The sequence below is a fragment of the Simochromis diagramma genome, unplaced genomic scaffold (assembly GCF_900408965.1).
Source record: "Simochromis diagramma unplaced genomic scaffold, fSimDia1.1 OVJJ01000717.1, whole genome shotgun sequence".
In the NCBI taxonomy this organism is placed as follows: Eukaryota; Metazoa; Chordata; class Actinopteri; order Cichliformes; family Cichlidae; genus Simochromis; species Simochromis diagramma.
Window position 1 is genome coordinate 938,074 of NW_024387503.1, and position 16,170 is coordinate 954,243.

The 16,170-nt window shown below is 39.2% G+C and overlaps 1 protein-coding gene across 4 annotated transcripts in view; it reads left to right on the forward strand.

The window, feature by feature from the left end:
• Positions 1-15,902, forward strand: part of mpp7a (membrane palmitoylated protein 7a) — a 62,999-nt gene extending 47,097 nt beyond the window's left edge. For all 4 annotated transcript variants that reach the window (XM_040018790.1, XM_040018792.1, XM_040018791.1 and 1 more), the window contains 8 exons: positions 174-370; positions 902-966; positions 6,549-6,719; positions 7,179-7,259; positions 8,252-8,345; positions 9,037-9,145; positions 10,741-10,884; positions 13,723-15,902. In XM_040018790.1, coding sequence (XP_039874724.1) covers positions 174-370; positions 902-966; positions 6,549-6,719; positions 7,179-7,259; positions 8,252-8,345; positions 9,037-9,145; positions 10,741-10,884; positions 13,723-13,902 — 1,041 coding nt within the window. In that variant the 3' untranslated portion in view covers positions 13,903-15,902. The remainder of the gene's footprint in view (positions 1-173; positions 371-901; positions 967-6,548; positions 6,720-7,178; positions 7,260-8,251; positions 8,346-9,036; positions 9,146-10,740; positions 10,885-13,722) is intronic.
• The last annotated feature ends 268 nt before the right edge of the window (positions 15,903-16,170 follow it).

A 16,170-nucleotide genomic window follows, 5' to 3' on the forward strand; every position in this document is an offset into this window, starting at 1 on the left:
CGATTGCTGTAATCTTTTGAGAATAATCACTCTGAGCTTTGGTGAATCACCTTTAACCATGATGACAATGTTTTAGAAAGAAAACATTTTATATACAACATAGTGAACTTGTTCCTGTTGTGTCTTCAATCCTCCTCTTTGTTTTCTTGCCTTTCCCTCATGATGATGTACAGATGTTTGTGAAGGCGCTCTTTGACTACGACCCAAAAGATGACAACACCATCCCATGTAAGGAAGCTGGTTTGGCCTTCAAGAAGGGTTGCATCCTACAGATCATGAGCCAAGATGATGCAACCTGGTGGCAGGCCAAACACGAGGGCGACACAAATCCTCGTGCTGGCTTAATACCATCCAAACAGTTCCAGGAGAGGTGAGAAACACCTGCCTGTTTACAAGGCTGACCTTATTGGCTTCAGTGCTGTCACTGTCATAGATGTTCCATCTCCTTTCTCTCCCTCTTTAATCCATATATTCTTGCTTCACTCTGCCAAAGTAGTCTGGGTTTCCACACATTTTCTGGTCCAAAGTGAGTAATGACAGAAAATGATAGCGCTGGTACCAATCCACATTGAACTGCAAGTGGATGGAAAACACACACCAGACCTACACAGAGCTCAGGAGGCTTGGGCAGAAAGAGGAAGGCTGAAGAGTAAACCTGAATTTTATATTCAGGTTTATTAATCTACTTTTGTCAATAGAAAGATGTTCTGTTCTTCACCTCCTCAATCTTTGGTTTCACCAGTCTCAGCTGACAGAATAGAAATGAAGGATATTGTAGAGCAGGGTTTCTGTAGCATAGCAGAGTGTTTATTATTCCCAGAGTGACCATGAAAACTGATGGTTTTCTTTTTTCTGTTCTTTCCTTTTTCTTCTCTTTCTTTATCCATCTTTTTGCTTTCAGGAGACTTGCATTTCAGCAACCTGTTACGACTCTTTCGTCCCTAAGGAGGTCTACTAGACGATCATGTAAGCATATATTATTTGCTGTGTTAGCGACTAATAAACCACAACAAGACAGTTGTCTTTAACAGGTGGATGGGAGGAAGAGAAGAATGGCAAAAGTGAGGAATGCTGGTCAGGACAGTTTGTGGAGTTCATTTCTGAAACAGACTCATCCTTCTGCTGATTCCACCACTGGAGTCTTTCGTGTAGTTGTGTAGTTCACGCTGGTCGTCTGGAGAAGCAATTTAGATTTATCTTTGTTTTCATTTTCCTTCCTGTCTGCTCAATGTTTCTCCCTCTAAATTTCTATCCAGAGTCTGTTCCATGTGTCTCCTACAGCCTCTTTGTGTGTTGTTCACTAAGTCCACAGCATGTCTTTTATCCTGTCTTCCTTTGCTCCCCCCAACCGGTCACGGCAGATGGCCGCCCGTCCCTAAACCTGGTTCTGCCAGAGGTTTCTTCCTGTTAAAAGGGAGTTTTTCCTTCCCAATGTTACCGAAGTGCTTGCTCATAGGGGGTCATATGATTGTTGTTGTAGTCACGCAGGAGCTTTAATATGAATTAGGAGAGGGTTTGCCCTCTGGCTGTTACTCTAGCTAAAGAGATGATTGATTTTCTAAAAGCTGTGCATAATGCAGATAGCAAAGATAAAAGACAAGTTCATGTGAACTGGTATTGTCACTTGGCTGCCTGGCTTCTAATTTGCATAAACACTTATACTCTTGGGGTGATGATGATGAGGGTAATAACAAGGATGGTTTTGATGGCGGCCTGTTATTCAGCAATTGTCCGTGATTGACTCCAACTGCAGAGTTCAACTCCTTATCATCACTGCCGGAAGAGAGAATGAAGACAAACAGTATTACAGTATTATTACATTATTACCCAGATTTTTCCAATGTAAACATCCCTGGCAGCTCACCCATGGACTTGATAAAGGTGGACTAATCATACATCTTTATGGCAGTTTTCATCACATTCTTTCTTTAAGGTTTAGTTTCAAATAAATTAGATAATTAAATGTGGCTAAACTCTTGTTTACAGTACAGTAATTCTCATCCTTCTTAAAACCACATTTTGAGGTCGCTGTCCCAACTTAAGATGCCACATTAGAGCAGGAAGAGGGCAACGTCAGTGGGAAAACTGACCTGACCACTGACATTTGAAACAAGATGTCAGATAAAGGTACACACACTTCAGAACAGCTGCCGCTCTCGTGCCTGATGCGTCTAGCCTACAAACAACCTTGCACAGATAGGTCTTGACTGTTGTTTTGGTTAGTCATTAATTCTGGACATGCTGAACAACACTCTGGAAAATGAATGCAGTGATGTAAGGTGAGCTTCATACTGTTAAATACTTACAGAGGACTGTATCAGTATTACAATATCAATCATTTGGAGGCTTATGAATCTAAATGGCTTTTTTCCCCCCTGTAAATAGTGACTGCACCACAGACATGTACCGCAGATTGTGTATCACTAGGTAACAATGGATATACATTTCTATCAAAATAGGAGCAAATAGAAAGTAAATGTTTGTTATATTCTCATAAAACCTGAACTCAAGCTCCACTTACTGGTGTTTTTGTAACCTTTTAGTAGCAGCATGGCTTATGAAGGGTTTCTGTACGTGTTCTTTTTAAACCCAACCTTAAAAAAGAAAGAAGTTAAGGATAAGATTTCCTCAATGAGTTCCATCAATTTATGTCATGACAGCTGAGTGTACTGCAACTTCCTCTCAGGAAGACCTGACGAGTGTTTCAGAACCAAGTGGAACTTGAGTTATTTTATTATTTGAAACGTAGATAGTTAAACTAGTGATACCATTAGAGTGATACTGGGAGTTACTGTGTAGTGGTCAAGCTCGGTATTTTTCACAAACATTACAAAACTGAAGAGAATTGTTTGCTTTTTCAGTGTTTTGTGAGAAATGACTGAATTGAACCTGCATAGGATGTTTGTGGATGTGGCACTCAGCTTTAAAATGTTTTATAATGTTCTCTCTGTTGTCTTTTGCTCTGCTTTTCTAAGATGATGTGACAGTAGAGTTTGGTAGGTTTCTTCTTATATTTCTTCCTCATCCCTGAGTTATGTTTACTTTCCTAATCTAATATTTTGTTTAGTATTACCTAATTTCCATTCCTTGCTTCTCTTGCACTCAAAGCTGAAGAGATTGAAGGTACTACTTTTCTGACACCCTCCACCGAGTAGGACTTTACTAACCCAACCATCTGTGATTGGTTCCCCTTCATGCTATTTGTGTGTAATGAGGTCCACTTCTTACCTCATCTCCCCAATTGACCCATTAAAGCTATTCACCATTTAAGAGTAACATTAGTTGTCACAGTCAATGGTTCCTCATAGATTTTATTGACTTTAACATTTTACAAAGCCTCATCTTTCCTCGACTCATTTTCATAAATGTGGACATCATTTTTGAGAATCATCCCGTCACAAGTAATATTTGTTGGACTCAGTCACAGCACAAACTGATTCACTGTCTCCAAGAATCGTCCAACACCACAGCCAAGAATGTAGTGGCCTGTAAGGCTAAATGGGGCTTAGTCAGTTAGCTGGGATCATCAACATTTTCAACATTGTTAGTTCTGTAAAGAAAAAGAGTATTTTGTTTATTTTGGTCAACTTTAGCTGCTCACTAGATGGAGGTTATATGTAACCTGTCCTTGAATTTACCTCTACATGCGTGGCTGTCATTCTGGGCAAAAGGCCAATATTTAAAAATAACGAACACACTATAAAATGTAACTCAAGCAAAATTTACCCCAAACCACTCTGACCACTCTCTTCTTAACAGCACCTGTGTGTTTTTCCCTTTATCATATTTAGAGGGCTGCAGCTCATTTCTGACTATTCTATTTAACTTGATGTTGTGGTTCTTTTTGGCTCCTTTGTTTCTTTTCATCACCAGAGGATGCTGATTATAGTGGTGGATTTCACCTAGGTGAGAGATTGTCTTCTTTTGTCTTCTTGCCTTCTTTTCCTGCCAGATGTGGTCATTTCACTGTTATAATAAATATGAGGACAGTGGCCAAGTACAAGTTTTGTTTTTTCCACATGCATCCTTCATATATCATCTTCTAAGAACTATTAAGTCATACATGTTTCACGGGACGGAACAGTTGTTCATACCTTTGACCTGTTCTTCTAACTCACAGAGCACTTGTGGGGCAAATAATTCACTTCTTAAACCTTCTTACATAATTCACTTTTTGGACTTAAATAGTTATGTACTTTCTCACTATGCTGTGCTATTTGTGCTCCCATGCTGACAGCATGAGTGCACTGGCAGATCATGTCATGGATTTGCAGTATGTAGTTATCCTGTTCTGCCTCTGCTGTGGGTCTGAGGACTTCTTTGAGAGGTTCTGGTTGGAGTTGCCTTAAAAGAAAGGTTTGTGTGCTTCGCTGCATTGTGGAGGTCCGGATGAAGGCCGGTCTTGCTGATGTGGTTCCAGTCAGACTTAATGACAATTACCATGGCCCACTTTGGTTCTGCAACCACTTTAATTCCAGAGAGCTGCTTCCAAATCCCTGTCTTGTACAGAAAATGTTTCCCATCATGTTTTTATTACCACTGTCATTTGCACATTTAGACTCCAGATTTCACAGGATATCCAGAGCACACGCAAGTTTATAAATACTACATTTGAGTCATGTCTGCCAAGCTCAATCAGGGTGACTCCCAAAGCCGAACTCTGCCAAACATTATTCCATTTTTTTGTCCAAAAAAGTCCAGCACCTTGAGTCCAGCAGCCAAGAACGAGGTTTAAATGAAATGAGAGAACCTTAGGAGAAGAAGTAAAAAATAGTGAGTTATAATATCATCTTCTCTATGAGAGTACTTGCTGCATGGCTTTTCAGCCTGTTGGATGTGGTTGTATGATTTAAAGTTTGAAATCTTAGAACTTACAGATGCTTTTGCAATGCTGCCGAGGTTGCATGGGGAAATAAAGGAGTGGGAGGAGGCGGCAGTCTTTCTCCTCATTTTTTGGGGGGGGGTTTCTCTCCATGCCTCTCAATGATGCAACGTCTGTAAGGTCCATTGCCAGAGTGATTCTTGAGCACAACTTTGGGATGCTGATCCCAAAGTTGTGCTCATTTTACAGCCAGCAAACTTGAGAATGATATCTCCTTAGTAAGCACTGTTTAGAGGCTACTTCGTTACTGTACTTAAGTAGAACCTTCAGGTATCTGTACTTTACCTGAGTATTTACTCTTATTCTCTACATTTTTGCACAAATATCATTTTTAAAACAGGCTCGTTACTCGACTCAACAGTATCAGCTGAAATTGAGTCGGAAAAAGTGCATTTGTCTGTATGTTTTAGTCAGCTTGTAGCTAGTGTTACAGAAGAGGAATGAGCATAAAGGGAGTAACCTTGCTTCACAACATAATGTTTCTACAACATTTCTATCAGCTCAACAAACATCAGCAGACTCAAGCTGTTTGTGTGCCGTTGGTCTCAGTGTGTTGCTAGTTAAAGGTCCAGCTGCTGTATTTCACAAGGAGAGAAAAGAAAGAGAGCTAGCTTCACTCAGAGACGGAGAAAGATAAGAAAGTCAGGTCAGGAGAGAAAGAGTAGAGATTATTTTTAAAGCTGATCTCTGCTCTGGGACATTTAATGACCTGCAGATTTAAAGGTTACATGTCATAATTTTTAATCACATATCACATATGTGCTTTGACAAATGATCTATTTTCATTGTGTGAGTATACTAACTTTGTGTTTTTATAATATCATGTTTGCAGAATAAACAGGTTAGCTTGCATTAATGTGGTGAAATCACAGTAAAGCTCTGTGTTGGGCTGATACAGAGCAGCTGTGGGGGTCAGTGTTAGGTTACATCAAGTGTAGAGATTAATTGGCTGATGCCGCTTAGATTCATTCACTGATTTCAATCTTTATACCAACTTTCTGTTTTCATTTAACTGTTTGTTTATGGAAGTAAAGTCACTTCCTGTATGTATCTGTGTGCAAGTGTGCGTCGTCCCAGCTTGTGTTAAATATGCTCATCTTTTTCCTTCACCTTTTTGCACTTCTACTTTACTGAAGGGGCTTTGAATCAAAGTAGATATCAGAACTTTGTGCCAGTTCCTTTCTTTTTACTAACTTGATCGTGTTTGGATCATCTTATGAGGTTTTCATAACAAATGAGCAAGCTTCGTTTACCCATACCTGACTTGTTCTAAAATTTGGAGCACATTCATTGTCATCCTCTCTGTGTAATACAGTTTCCACTGGTATGGAAGACAGGATGGTTGTTGTTGTTGTTGTTGTTGTGTAATTAGTTACCTGTGTTATTTTAGTGAGTGTGTCAGTGGGTGCAAGAGGAGAGAGGGACTGTATTTTGGATGATGATAGACCTGTGATGAGTTTTCACCTGTTTGATGTCACCTGGGGAAAGTAATGTTTGTGTGGAGGTGTTTGCCAAGATCCTGAAACAACTATAAATTGAAGTCCACAGTATTTGTATGTGTACATACGGTTGTGCTGGATTTTACACTACTGACAAAGAATTTTCTTTTTTTGTATTGATTAATCTGTTTCTTCTGTCACCTCTTTTGGCTCATGCTGACCTCCAGCTGGGTTCAGGAGAAGCTTTCGCCTCAGCAGGAGAGACAGAAAGACCACCAAGTCCATGTACGAGGCGAAGAAGAGTGAAATGTACGACATGGCTGACGTGCCCACATACGAGGAAGTCGTCCCCTACCGCAGGCAAAGGGGAGACAAACACAGGCTGGTGGTGCTAGTAGGTGAGTGAAGAGAAATTTAAGTTCTCAAACTCTGATGTCGCTGCTTACCTCACACACTGTTGCTGTTAGGATACCGAATTTAATGAAAATCCTCATTGTCACATAGAGACGACAGAAACAATAAAGGTGGCCCAGCTCTGCAAGAGAGAAGCTGAATATTATGTTTCTCTATCATCTGTTCCTAAGAAGTGAATATGAATAACCAGAAATTTATTTTTGCAGAAAAATAAGTGACTTTAGATCTTTTGGATACAAATTTTCATTAGTTCATCATTTGATCCTATTAGACATTTGAATTTATATTCTCATCATTAGTGTTTGAGGTCTTGAGTTAACCTCGGCAACTCTAACCACCAAGTACAGACGAAAGACAGTTTGAATGTCTCATATCATGTTATGGATGTGATAATAACGTGATGAGGAGTTTGGCTGAGTTTATAATTAGATGTTTGTATGTAGGACCCACAGGTGTCGGCTTGAGTGAACTGAAGAAGAAACTGTTGATCTCTGACCCCCAGCACTTCAGTGTGACCATTCCACGTAAGTGTCCTGTAAAAGAGACGTTGGGTGTCAGTGTGACTACCTGTGTAAATAAAGGTTAAATCAAAAAAGGGAAAAAAGTTCACTTCACTCTTCTGATTTAAGCCCACCAAACTTTGGCTGAACAGTACAGTTCATTTGTCTTTCTCTCTGCATATTTCTTTGTTCTTATCTCTGCGTCTTATATGTGAATGTGTGTTTTATACTAGTTAATAGAATAGAAGTTAATTCGCTGACCATTAAATGTGGTGTTCCCAACTACCCATCTCTTTTCTCTTTGTTTCATCCTAAAGAAACCTTTAAACATTTGTGTGCCGAAACTAAAGTTTCTGTCTTTCGTTCTGTGCTTTATCTTGAATTGAGGATGCAACATTAAAAGCAAGACAGAAATGAAATAAAATAAAATGTAATAAAAACGTGGCTGTATTATTCTCACTGTTCTCACTATTTGAAATATTTCTTTACATAGAGAGATTTTTTTAATTATTGAAAAAAAAAAACTTTTATAACCAAGTTTTATGACTTTATTGTCTTCCCCCAGCCAAAGTCTGACACTTGAAATGTCCCCGGTATTAAAATCCCATTGGCGTGGCCTTTTTTTTCCACACAGCCTGTTAATTGTTCTCAAATGTGACCTGTGCTGCTGTTGTTTAATAGAGCCCAGACAGTCTGATTCAGACCCGTATAGGAAACGTATGGCACAGGTCCTGGCTCTCATTGAGAGGAAGGAGAATCGGAAAGTGTCTCGTCTCGCTCTTTTTGAATGTTTGATCGCTGCCAGTGGACACATGGATATGTTTAACACTTGCTGTTGTTTTGGGTTAAGCCCGAAAGTGTTGCCCCTTTTTGTTAATTTGAAAACCGGAGCTTTGGAGACCACCGGCTCTCTCTCTGTCTCTCTGCTTGTTGCACACAAGGAGCATTGCACTATTCATTGCAATGACTCACAGGCATCACTCCCTCTCTTTCCATCTTCATCTTCTTTCACTCAGACACCAGTCGACCCAAGAAGAACCAGGAGACCGATGGTGTGGATTACCACTTCATCTCCAAGCAGCTCTTTGAGACGGACATCCAAAACAACAAGTAAGCAAAACTGATGAATTCAATCACAACACACATTCAGACTTTATACAGCAGAGATGAACAATTGATATTCATACTCTGGCCAAAACAAAAGTACTTTTTCCCTGGGAAAAAAAAGAGAAAAACTTTTTTGGATATCCTGCTGTGTGTAGATTATATGTTTGTACGTCTCTATTTCAAACGGCCTTTCTTTAATGTCTACTACAATGGAGAGAACAATTATGAATTGTTTTGGTTTATCACCATTTCTCAAAACTCTAATCTCAGAAATCACAGTGATTGTAGAAAATTAATTATAAAAGTGAAAGTTGAAAGTTGCTGTTTAAAAAAAAATCCTGCTCTTATGAGGATATATAAAAAAATCTTAAAAGCACAAATTAACATATCTAATACAGTGGAAAAAGTGAAAGGTTTGTTTGTTTTATGTAAACTAGTTTAAAAATGTCCTCCTGATGCTCATTTCAAGATCTATATTTTCTTTCTTGGACAATATATGCAGTTAAAAATAATCCTTGTCTCATCACAGTCTAAAAGAACCTCTTTTAGCTCAGGTACAAGGCCTGAGGCTTTAACTCAGATTACAGTAATTACTCTTCTAAAAACTGACATAATTATTTGAAACTTTGTCCATGCGTCCATCCAAAGATGTGCGTTCGTGCTTTTTCTCATCACTCTTCTTTTCATGTCTCAGGTTCATTGAGCATGGCGAGTACAAAGGGAATTTCTACGGCACAAGTCTGGACTCGATACGTTCAATCCTCTCAAAGAAGAAAGTGTGCCTGCTGGATGTCCAGCCTCATGTGAGTGACACCTTCTTTCTCACCATCCCTGTACTGTATTCTTAGCCTGTTTTGGAAACTACCTGTTTCAGAAGCAGATCGTCCTGTTACTTTATTTGAAGATTTCCTCTTTGGCTTATGTCACCATAAACCTCCACAGTAATGCCATTTCTCAGTTATTGACCAACTGAGTGAATGATGAAAGCTGTTTCCCAGTGGTTCCGCTGCTGCCTCTCCATTAAGTTTTTTATCTGTCTTGTTGTGAGTTGTGGGTCTTGACCCACTGCTATTAGCACAGCAAGAAGGTCAGATGATCATGCCAGAACCAGACACCAGACACCACCTCTAATCAAATCTCATCTCTCTCATACCTCTGAAGGGCCTTTCACATTGGGCGCACCTACCGCAAGCTGGAGCGAGTGGCCTAAAATTTGTCTTGCAGTGGTTGTTGCGCTCTTGTACGTCGAAAACTCGATGGACCAGCTATTTCTCATCCATAAAAAAGAAAGCTTTGGCACTGTCCCCACAAGTGAACACGTGTGTTGTTTCCTCCCAAAGTCTCAGTATGCATGTCAACTTGTGTCATGAAGTTTGTTGAACTCGGAAACACACACAATCAACTTTTCCTCCATGTTTTCATTCATTGTGTGGTTGAACTTAGTAGGGCTGTTTGCTTCGTTTCTGTTGGTCGTGCGAAGGTACGTCAAAGTTTAACCAAGTTTAACCCAGTTAAACGTTGACCCTTGCATGCAAGAGTACTCTTACCGGCGCACTTGCTCTTTAAAACTGTTATTGAGTGGCGCAAGCAATAGAAACAAATGGGTTTCAGAGTGCAGCTCTGCACTTGCCATATCCTATGTGAAAGGCCCTTAAGGTACCAGATTGGCATGTTATTTCAGAAAACTGTCACCACAAAGAAGAGACAGACACAAAGATCAGGCATAAATAAAAACATATATATCCTCCACTATCTTCCAAAAGAATTTAAAATCTGTGATGAGTTAGTGTGAGTAATCTTTATCCCTCAGATTGGTGTTTGTGAGTCATTTTTAAATGGCAAAAACTATAAACATGATTTCAAAGTTCTAGATTTACTCAGAATGATGGGAAGTCATCTGCTCTGTGGTCATTATTAATTGTTCTGTCCAACTAATAAGTCATTTATGCAAAGAATTTTTCATTCTAGAGAGGTCAATAAGTTAAAAGGTAATTTAAGATTTAATGCTTCAGCAAAACAGAAATATATTTGGTTTACAATGAGAGAATGGAGGAAAAGCCTCAACTTTTCATGTCTGAGGAACTTAAGGCAGAAAATGTCTTTGCTTAAAAATAGAAGGAAGATTTTAATTTTTAATATCTCCTCGATTGGAAATCAGCAGACTGAATCTGTTAAACTGGACTTTGTGACAACCCCATAATCCAGTTCATATCACTATTACAAGTGGACCATGAATTGGCAACCTTTTTTTTTTTACAGGATTATATTTTTAAATGTTTTGTCTATTAATTTTTTCACAGTCTGTTTATACCATACGTGACACACTTTGTGATTACGTCTTAATGTGCTGCCAAATGCCTAACTCCTTTTTCTCTGCATCCACTTTTATTCTTTTCAGCTAATAAAGCATCTCCGAACAGCAGAGTTTAAACCTTTCGTTGTGTTCGTGAAGCCCCCGACCGTCGACAGACTGAGAGAGACCAGAAAGAAAACCCAAATTATATCAGGCAAAGACGACAAAGACTCCACCAAACCCTTCACGGTAAAAACTTATTGTTTAACTTCAAACTTTGAAATCTGAAGCTTAGATTTGAAGAGCTTAATACAGAGTCCTTCTGTTGACACTGACAGGGAATTACTACTGTGTAGCTAAGCATTTCTAGTGTGTGGGTTGTACATGGCTGATAGTTTATATCGTATGTTAATCAGATATTACCTCCCTGCTTAAGTTGAGATAGAAAAGCAAGAGGAAATTGTTACTGTGTAACTGTGACTTGGTCGGGTTTAAATGTATCTTTCTCTCTGTCCACACGACCTGTTTTATGTGATTTGTTCTGATGTATTTTTTGCCTGAGGTACATCGTGGTGCTTGGTTGATTCAAACAGATGTTTTCAAAGTGCAGCCTTGGGGCAAATGGCCGTTCTGAAGACCAACAAGGAACAAATACAATCCTGTACATTTCATTCAAGCACGGTTCACGTGATACTGTGAAATAAAAATATTTCTCTTCAGTTTCAACAGCTCTATTTGAGCTAATATAGCAGTTAAACCTTCCTAAAGTTGTCAAATCAAGCATAGCATTACTTCAGGCAGGACATGCAGTCAAATTAAGCTGCAATTCCAGCAGATTAGCTGATCTTAATTCCACATTAGTTGATGACTCCACTGATACATTTCTAGTCATAGCTCTATCAACTCTATACTGACACCAGAATGGACCATAGAGAAATTACAAACTGGTAAAAATTAATTTCCCAAACACAACCCCATAAAAATTAAAAGCCTGGTAGTCAGACCTGATCTGAAATGACCTGAAAATAAGCAGTCTCTGGCAATTATATTACGATGAACTACAAGTCACACACATGCAATCTGCAGTGATACAGTCACAGGACTTTAGTTGACCTCTGTAGAACAACTGGCAATATTTCAGGGCTTCTGGTATAGGCAGCAGACATCTGAGCCAAAGGGGTCATTGTTTAGGAATGTAGAAAACTTTTGAAAGCTAATAAAAAGCTAATTTGTCATCAGTCGATAGCCAGTGGTTTCATTTCCACATGTGTTGATTTACCTTTAACTCACATGTCAAATCAAAAGGTCAAACATTACTCTGTTTAAAAAAGTTACAACACATATGCCCAGAGCTGATAGTTAGTCAAGTCACATCAACACAAAATACAATAGGATCCGACTTATTGAGGCATAATTTAGTGCATTTATGGGTAATAAGTGTTGAGGAAAATGCTAGAGCACAATACACTTTCACCTAGAACATGCAGCGAATTTATGGTTGAAGGTCAGCTTGTTAAACCTTGATACAGACACAGCATCAGCTTATATTATTCACACAGGTAAACATAATTCTGTCTCAGTCCGCTCCTTATTTCCCAGCTGGGTCTTGAGAACAATAAGCTTTAGTTGTCAGAAGCAATCTGGTTGTGAACAGTCTGTTGCAGTTTTAACGTCCCTTTATTAGCTTCTGTTATTCTCTCATGTAATACAAATATACTTCTATAAAGCTGTGTGACAGCGGGCTGTATTTCAACCAGCTAACAAACAAAGTCTCTGTGTAAATGTTCATGTACACTGACAGAACCAAACCCATCTCATATTTACTATTAAATGAAGGGAAGCTGTTGTTGGGCAAGTCGTCCCAGACATTTTCAATCCACCGCCAGCTGTATTTTTCTTTGCAAGAGACAGGTCTGCTTTAATGATAAAGGCCGAGGAACAGTCGTCTCATTGTTTCAGTCGAGCTGGCTGGAAGCGTGAAGTGAATACAAGCAAAACAATCTGATGTAATGCAAAATCCCAGCTGTAATGTGGTTAGCATAGAAACTGGCACCCAATCTGAAAGAAGAAAGGCATTTCAAAGTGATTTGAGGAAATCTCTTTGGTTTCTGACACTTTTTTAAAACGCAAAGACAGGTGGGTTTTATTGGCACAACAAAGCAGGTGTCCAGCAGAGAACGTGGGTGACACGTGCTGCTTCATGCCACTGAAGTGCTGTAAAGATTTATAGTCCTGTACGGTAAAAGCAACAAATGTATAAAGGCTACAAATAAAAGAATTACAATAAAAACAGAGGGAACGTTCACCTAAACTGTGACTCAGTATTTTGTTGCTGTGCAATGAAATTTATCTATGCTGTTACAAAGTACTTAAACAGGCACAAGATGCTACATAACTTCTTGTGGAAATTAGGCCACCTAGTGGGAATAAACGAGTCCCGGGTGTGCTTTTTCTCAAGTTTGGTCCCCCAGAAGAGGCATCATCCTAAACCAATCTTTTCTTTTTAAGTTCTCTGATTTTCTATTCATCTTCCAAACCCAGCTTGCTGTTCCTTAAACGGCTTCCTGCTCAGATTAATGTTCTTTTTACCTGGTAGACAGCTGGGCAGAAAAACACAGCTAATCCATTATGAAGCAGAAACCACCAGAAACATTCTGAAGGAACTGCTGGCAAAAGTCCCTGTAAGAGACAGCTTCATCATGACAACGTGTAAAAGCAAAGCTGTCAATTCATCCGTGGATGTCCCTAACCTCATCTATGGTCATGAACTTTGGGTAGTGATCGAAAGAACAAGATCACAGATACAAGCAGCGAAAATGAGCTAAAGTCCAATTTAAAGTTAAGTGTTCCCAGTAAAAACACAGCACCCTAACCCACCAAGAGATACCTGGGCTCATTTAGAAAGGCAGTATTTACTTGAATGATAAATGATAAAATAAGTTCTCCAAAAGTTGATTCTGTTCATCTGGACGTAGCGTTCTCAGTGGGAGAAACGTTTCATCAGTCACTTGGATGACTGATGAAAGAGATTTTATCTGTTTTGTGTTTTTAACTTCCATCTATTTTGTCTCTTCCCTCTTTTCCCAGGAGGAAGACTTTCAGGAGATGGTGAACACGGCCCAGACAATGGAGACTCAGTACAGCCATCTCTTTGAGATGGTTATAGTCAACGACAACCTCGATGTTGCCTTCAGCGAGCTGCAGTTGGCACTAAAGAAAGTGGAGACAGAGACACACTGGATTCCAGTCAGCTGGACTCACTCCTGAGAGACATACTGACTGTAAAAGGAGAAAAGGGAAGCGCTTTGACAAAAATATGCAGGTTTTCTATCTTTTTAAAAAAATATTTGCCAGGGACGGTGTTGGGAAGTAAATCAGGAATAAAACAGTGCCTGGCTGCTGTGTCGCCATACCTGAACTGCATCGAGCTAAAAATAAGCTTCTGCCTGGGATCAGGTTGGATTTAGACCTCAGCTGTGGTCTGGAAGCTCCAGGTCTGACCAGATGTGATCAGGTTGTGGCTGCAGGCTTCTTTCCAGAATCTAAGACTTTGACATTGATCAGGGTCTCAGTCTGGGTCACACATCCATGGCCACAACTTGGAGCGCCTTGGTCCAAACCGGAACGTGGAGCGAGCTTGGAGCATCGTAGCACCAGCAGTCCTGCCAGCACATCAGTAAACCGGCCAAACAGGACTCCTTTAGTGGTTTTATAACATTAGACCATTAGAAACCAAAGGGATTGATGTATTTCTTCTTCGTGGACAACTTACATGTGTTTGTCTGTAAAAGAGCACAGCACCAGGGAAAGAGGAGAAAGGAAAACATACTTGCCTTCTGTCTTACTAGACTTTTGTACATCTAAAATCTTCCATGACTGTTATTCCAAGCGAAACACTGTCAGGTACACTCTTGAGAAAGGGCAATAAGTGTAATTTTATTTAAAAGAAATTAATATATTTTCTAATATCTGCTTGTAGTCCTTTTTATGCATTTTATATACATTTATGACTTTAATATGATCTTAGCTGTAGCCATCTCTGTGACAGCCTCTTTTTACTAGAAGCATTTTTTTCTCTCAATCTAGCATTTTTTTGTTCGTCACCCTAGTTTAGTTTTTTGGCTCTGTCAGCTCTACTTGGCTTTATTTGGCTCTATTATCAGCACTGCTACAATTCTCCTAGCTCCAGATTTTGCTCTCTTGTTGATTCTGGGACAAGCTGACCTCCTTTAAATTAAGGGGAGACTATAATTCCAGCTACATTTTTATTCACCAGAATTCACACAAAAAAAAAATCCATATTTCATTTATTTATGCTTTGGGCTGTTGTGTTTTGTTTTTTAACTTCCTGCTCCTTAAAAGTATACTTTCTTCTGATTGGTTGCCCCTCACCTAGCCTCTGTAAACAGAAACTAGTGCTCGTATGCACTGCCTCCCAGAGATGACCTCAATATTTTGCATATTTAGCAGTGTTTAATATCTGCTTAGTATATGACAAAAATACAAGCCAATGGATAAGTTGTCCTTTATACAAGGAGGTAGAGCGCTAGGATAGTTGGAGACTGGAAACAATTAGGAGGAGCTAGCCTATGTCTGCTAGTCTTTCTGAACTTGTGATTTTAGTACATTGTTCATCCCTATTAATAACAGTTAGTTCATATTGAATTCATCTCTTAATTTCTGTGCTTGCTCGGCTGGTTGCCTCCAATCTCTAGCTGCATTTAAAACTCTAAGAGTGCTATCAGTCTTCCAAAGCCTCAGTAAAAAAAAAAGCATTAAGCATATTATCCAAACTGTCTAAATGATTCCTTAAACTCTATATTTATTCTTTTTTTTCTTTACTCTAAGAATACTCTCTTACTCTGCTGAATGTCCAGCTCAGGTTGTATGTTTCCAAATTGTGCATCATTTATTTCGCCCTTTCCACCAACTGTGATATATACAAACTTGATTTGTGTCCTTTTTTTAAGTGTAAGCATGATTGGTTATACTGCTCTGATGTAATATGATTTAAATGTCTTTAACACTCTTGTCTGCCATACTTTGTCCCAACATTTTTTTGTCTTTTTGTTTATTCAGTTTTTCTACCTCCCCACCCCCCTGCTGCCCATCTTACAGATCAAAGTCACATTTGTACAGTCTCCAGAAAATACCTTTTTATGTCTCCCTGTAATGATATACTCTTTAAGTGGCACATTGTATGAATTTACATTATTCTTGATAACTGCTGCATTTTTTTATTAAAGAAAATACGACTAAACTTGTAATTGCAATGTCCCCAAATTAATTCATATGTTGTTAGCCAAGCAAAGAGTGAACACAACTTTATGTTTACCAGCACAATCCCTACTTCTCTTTAGCAAAATGTTGCATATTTTGTGAATAAAGGTAATGAACAGGTGGAGGTGGTGAAAGGGGGGCTCCTAAGAAGAGGATTTAGCCGCCCTCCGCTTGATGTTCAAAAGAAATCCTGTACAGATCAAAATCAGGTTGACTTAACCCAAACATTTTGTCCCTTCCATGGTGCTCACTTTG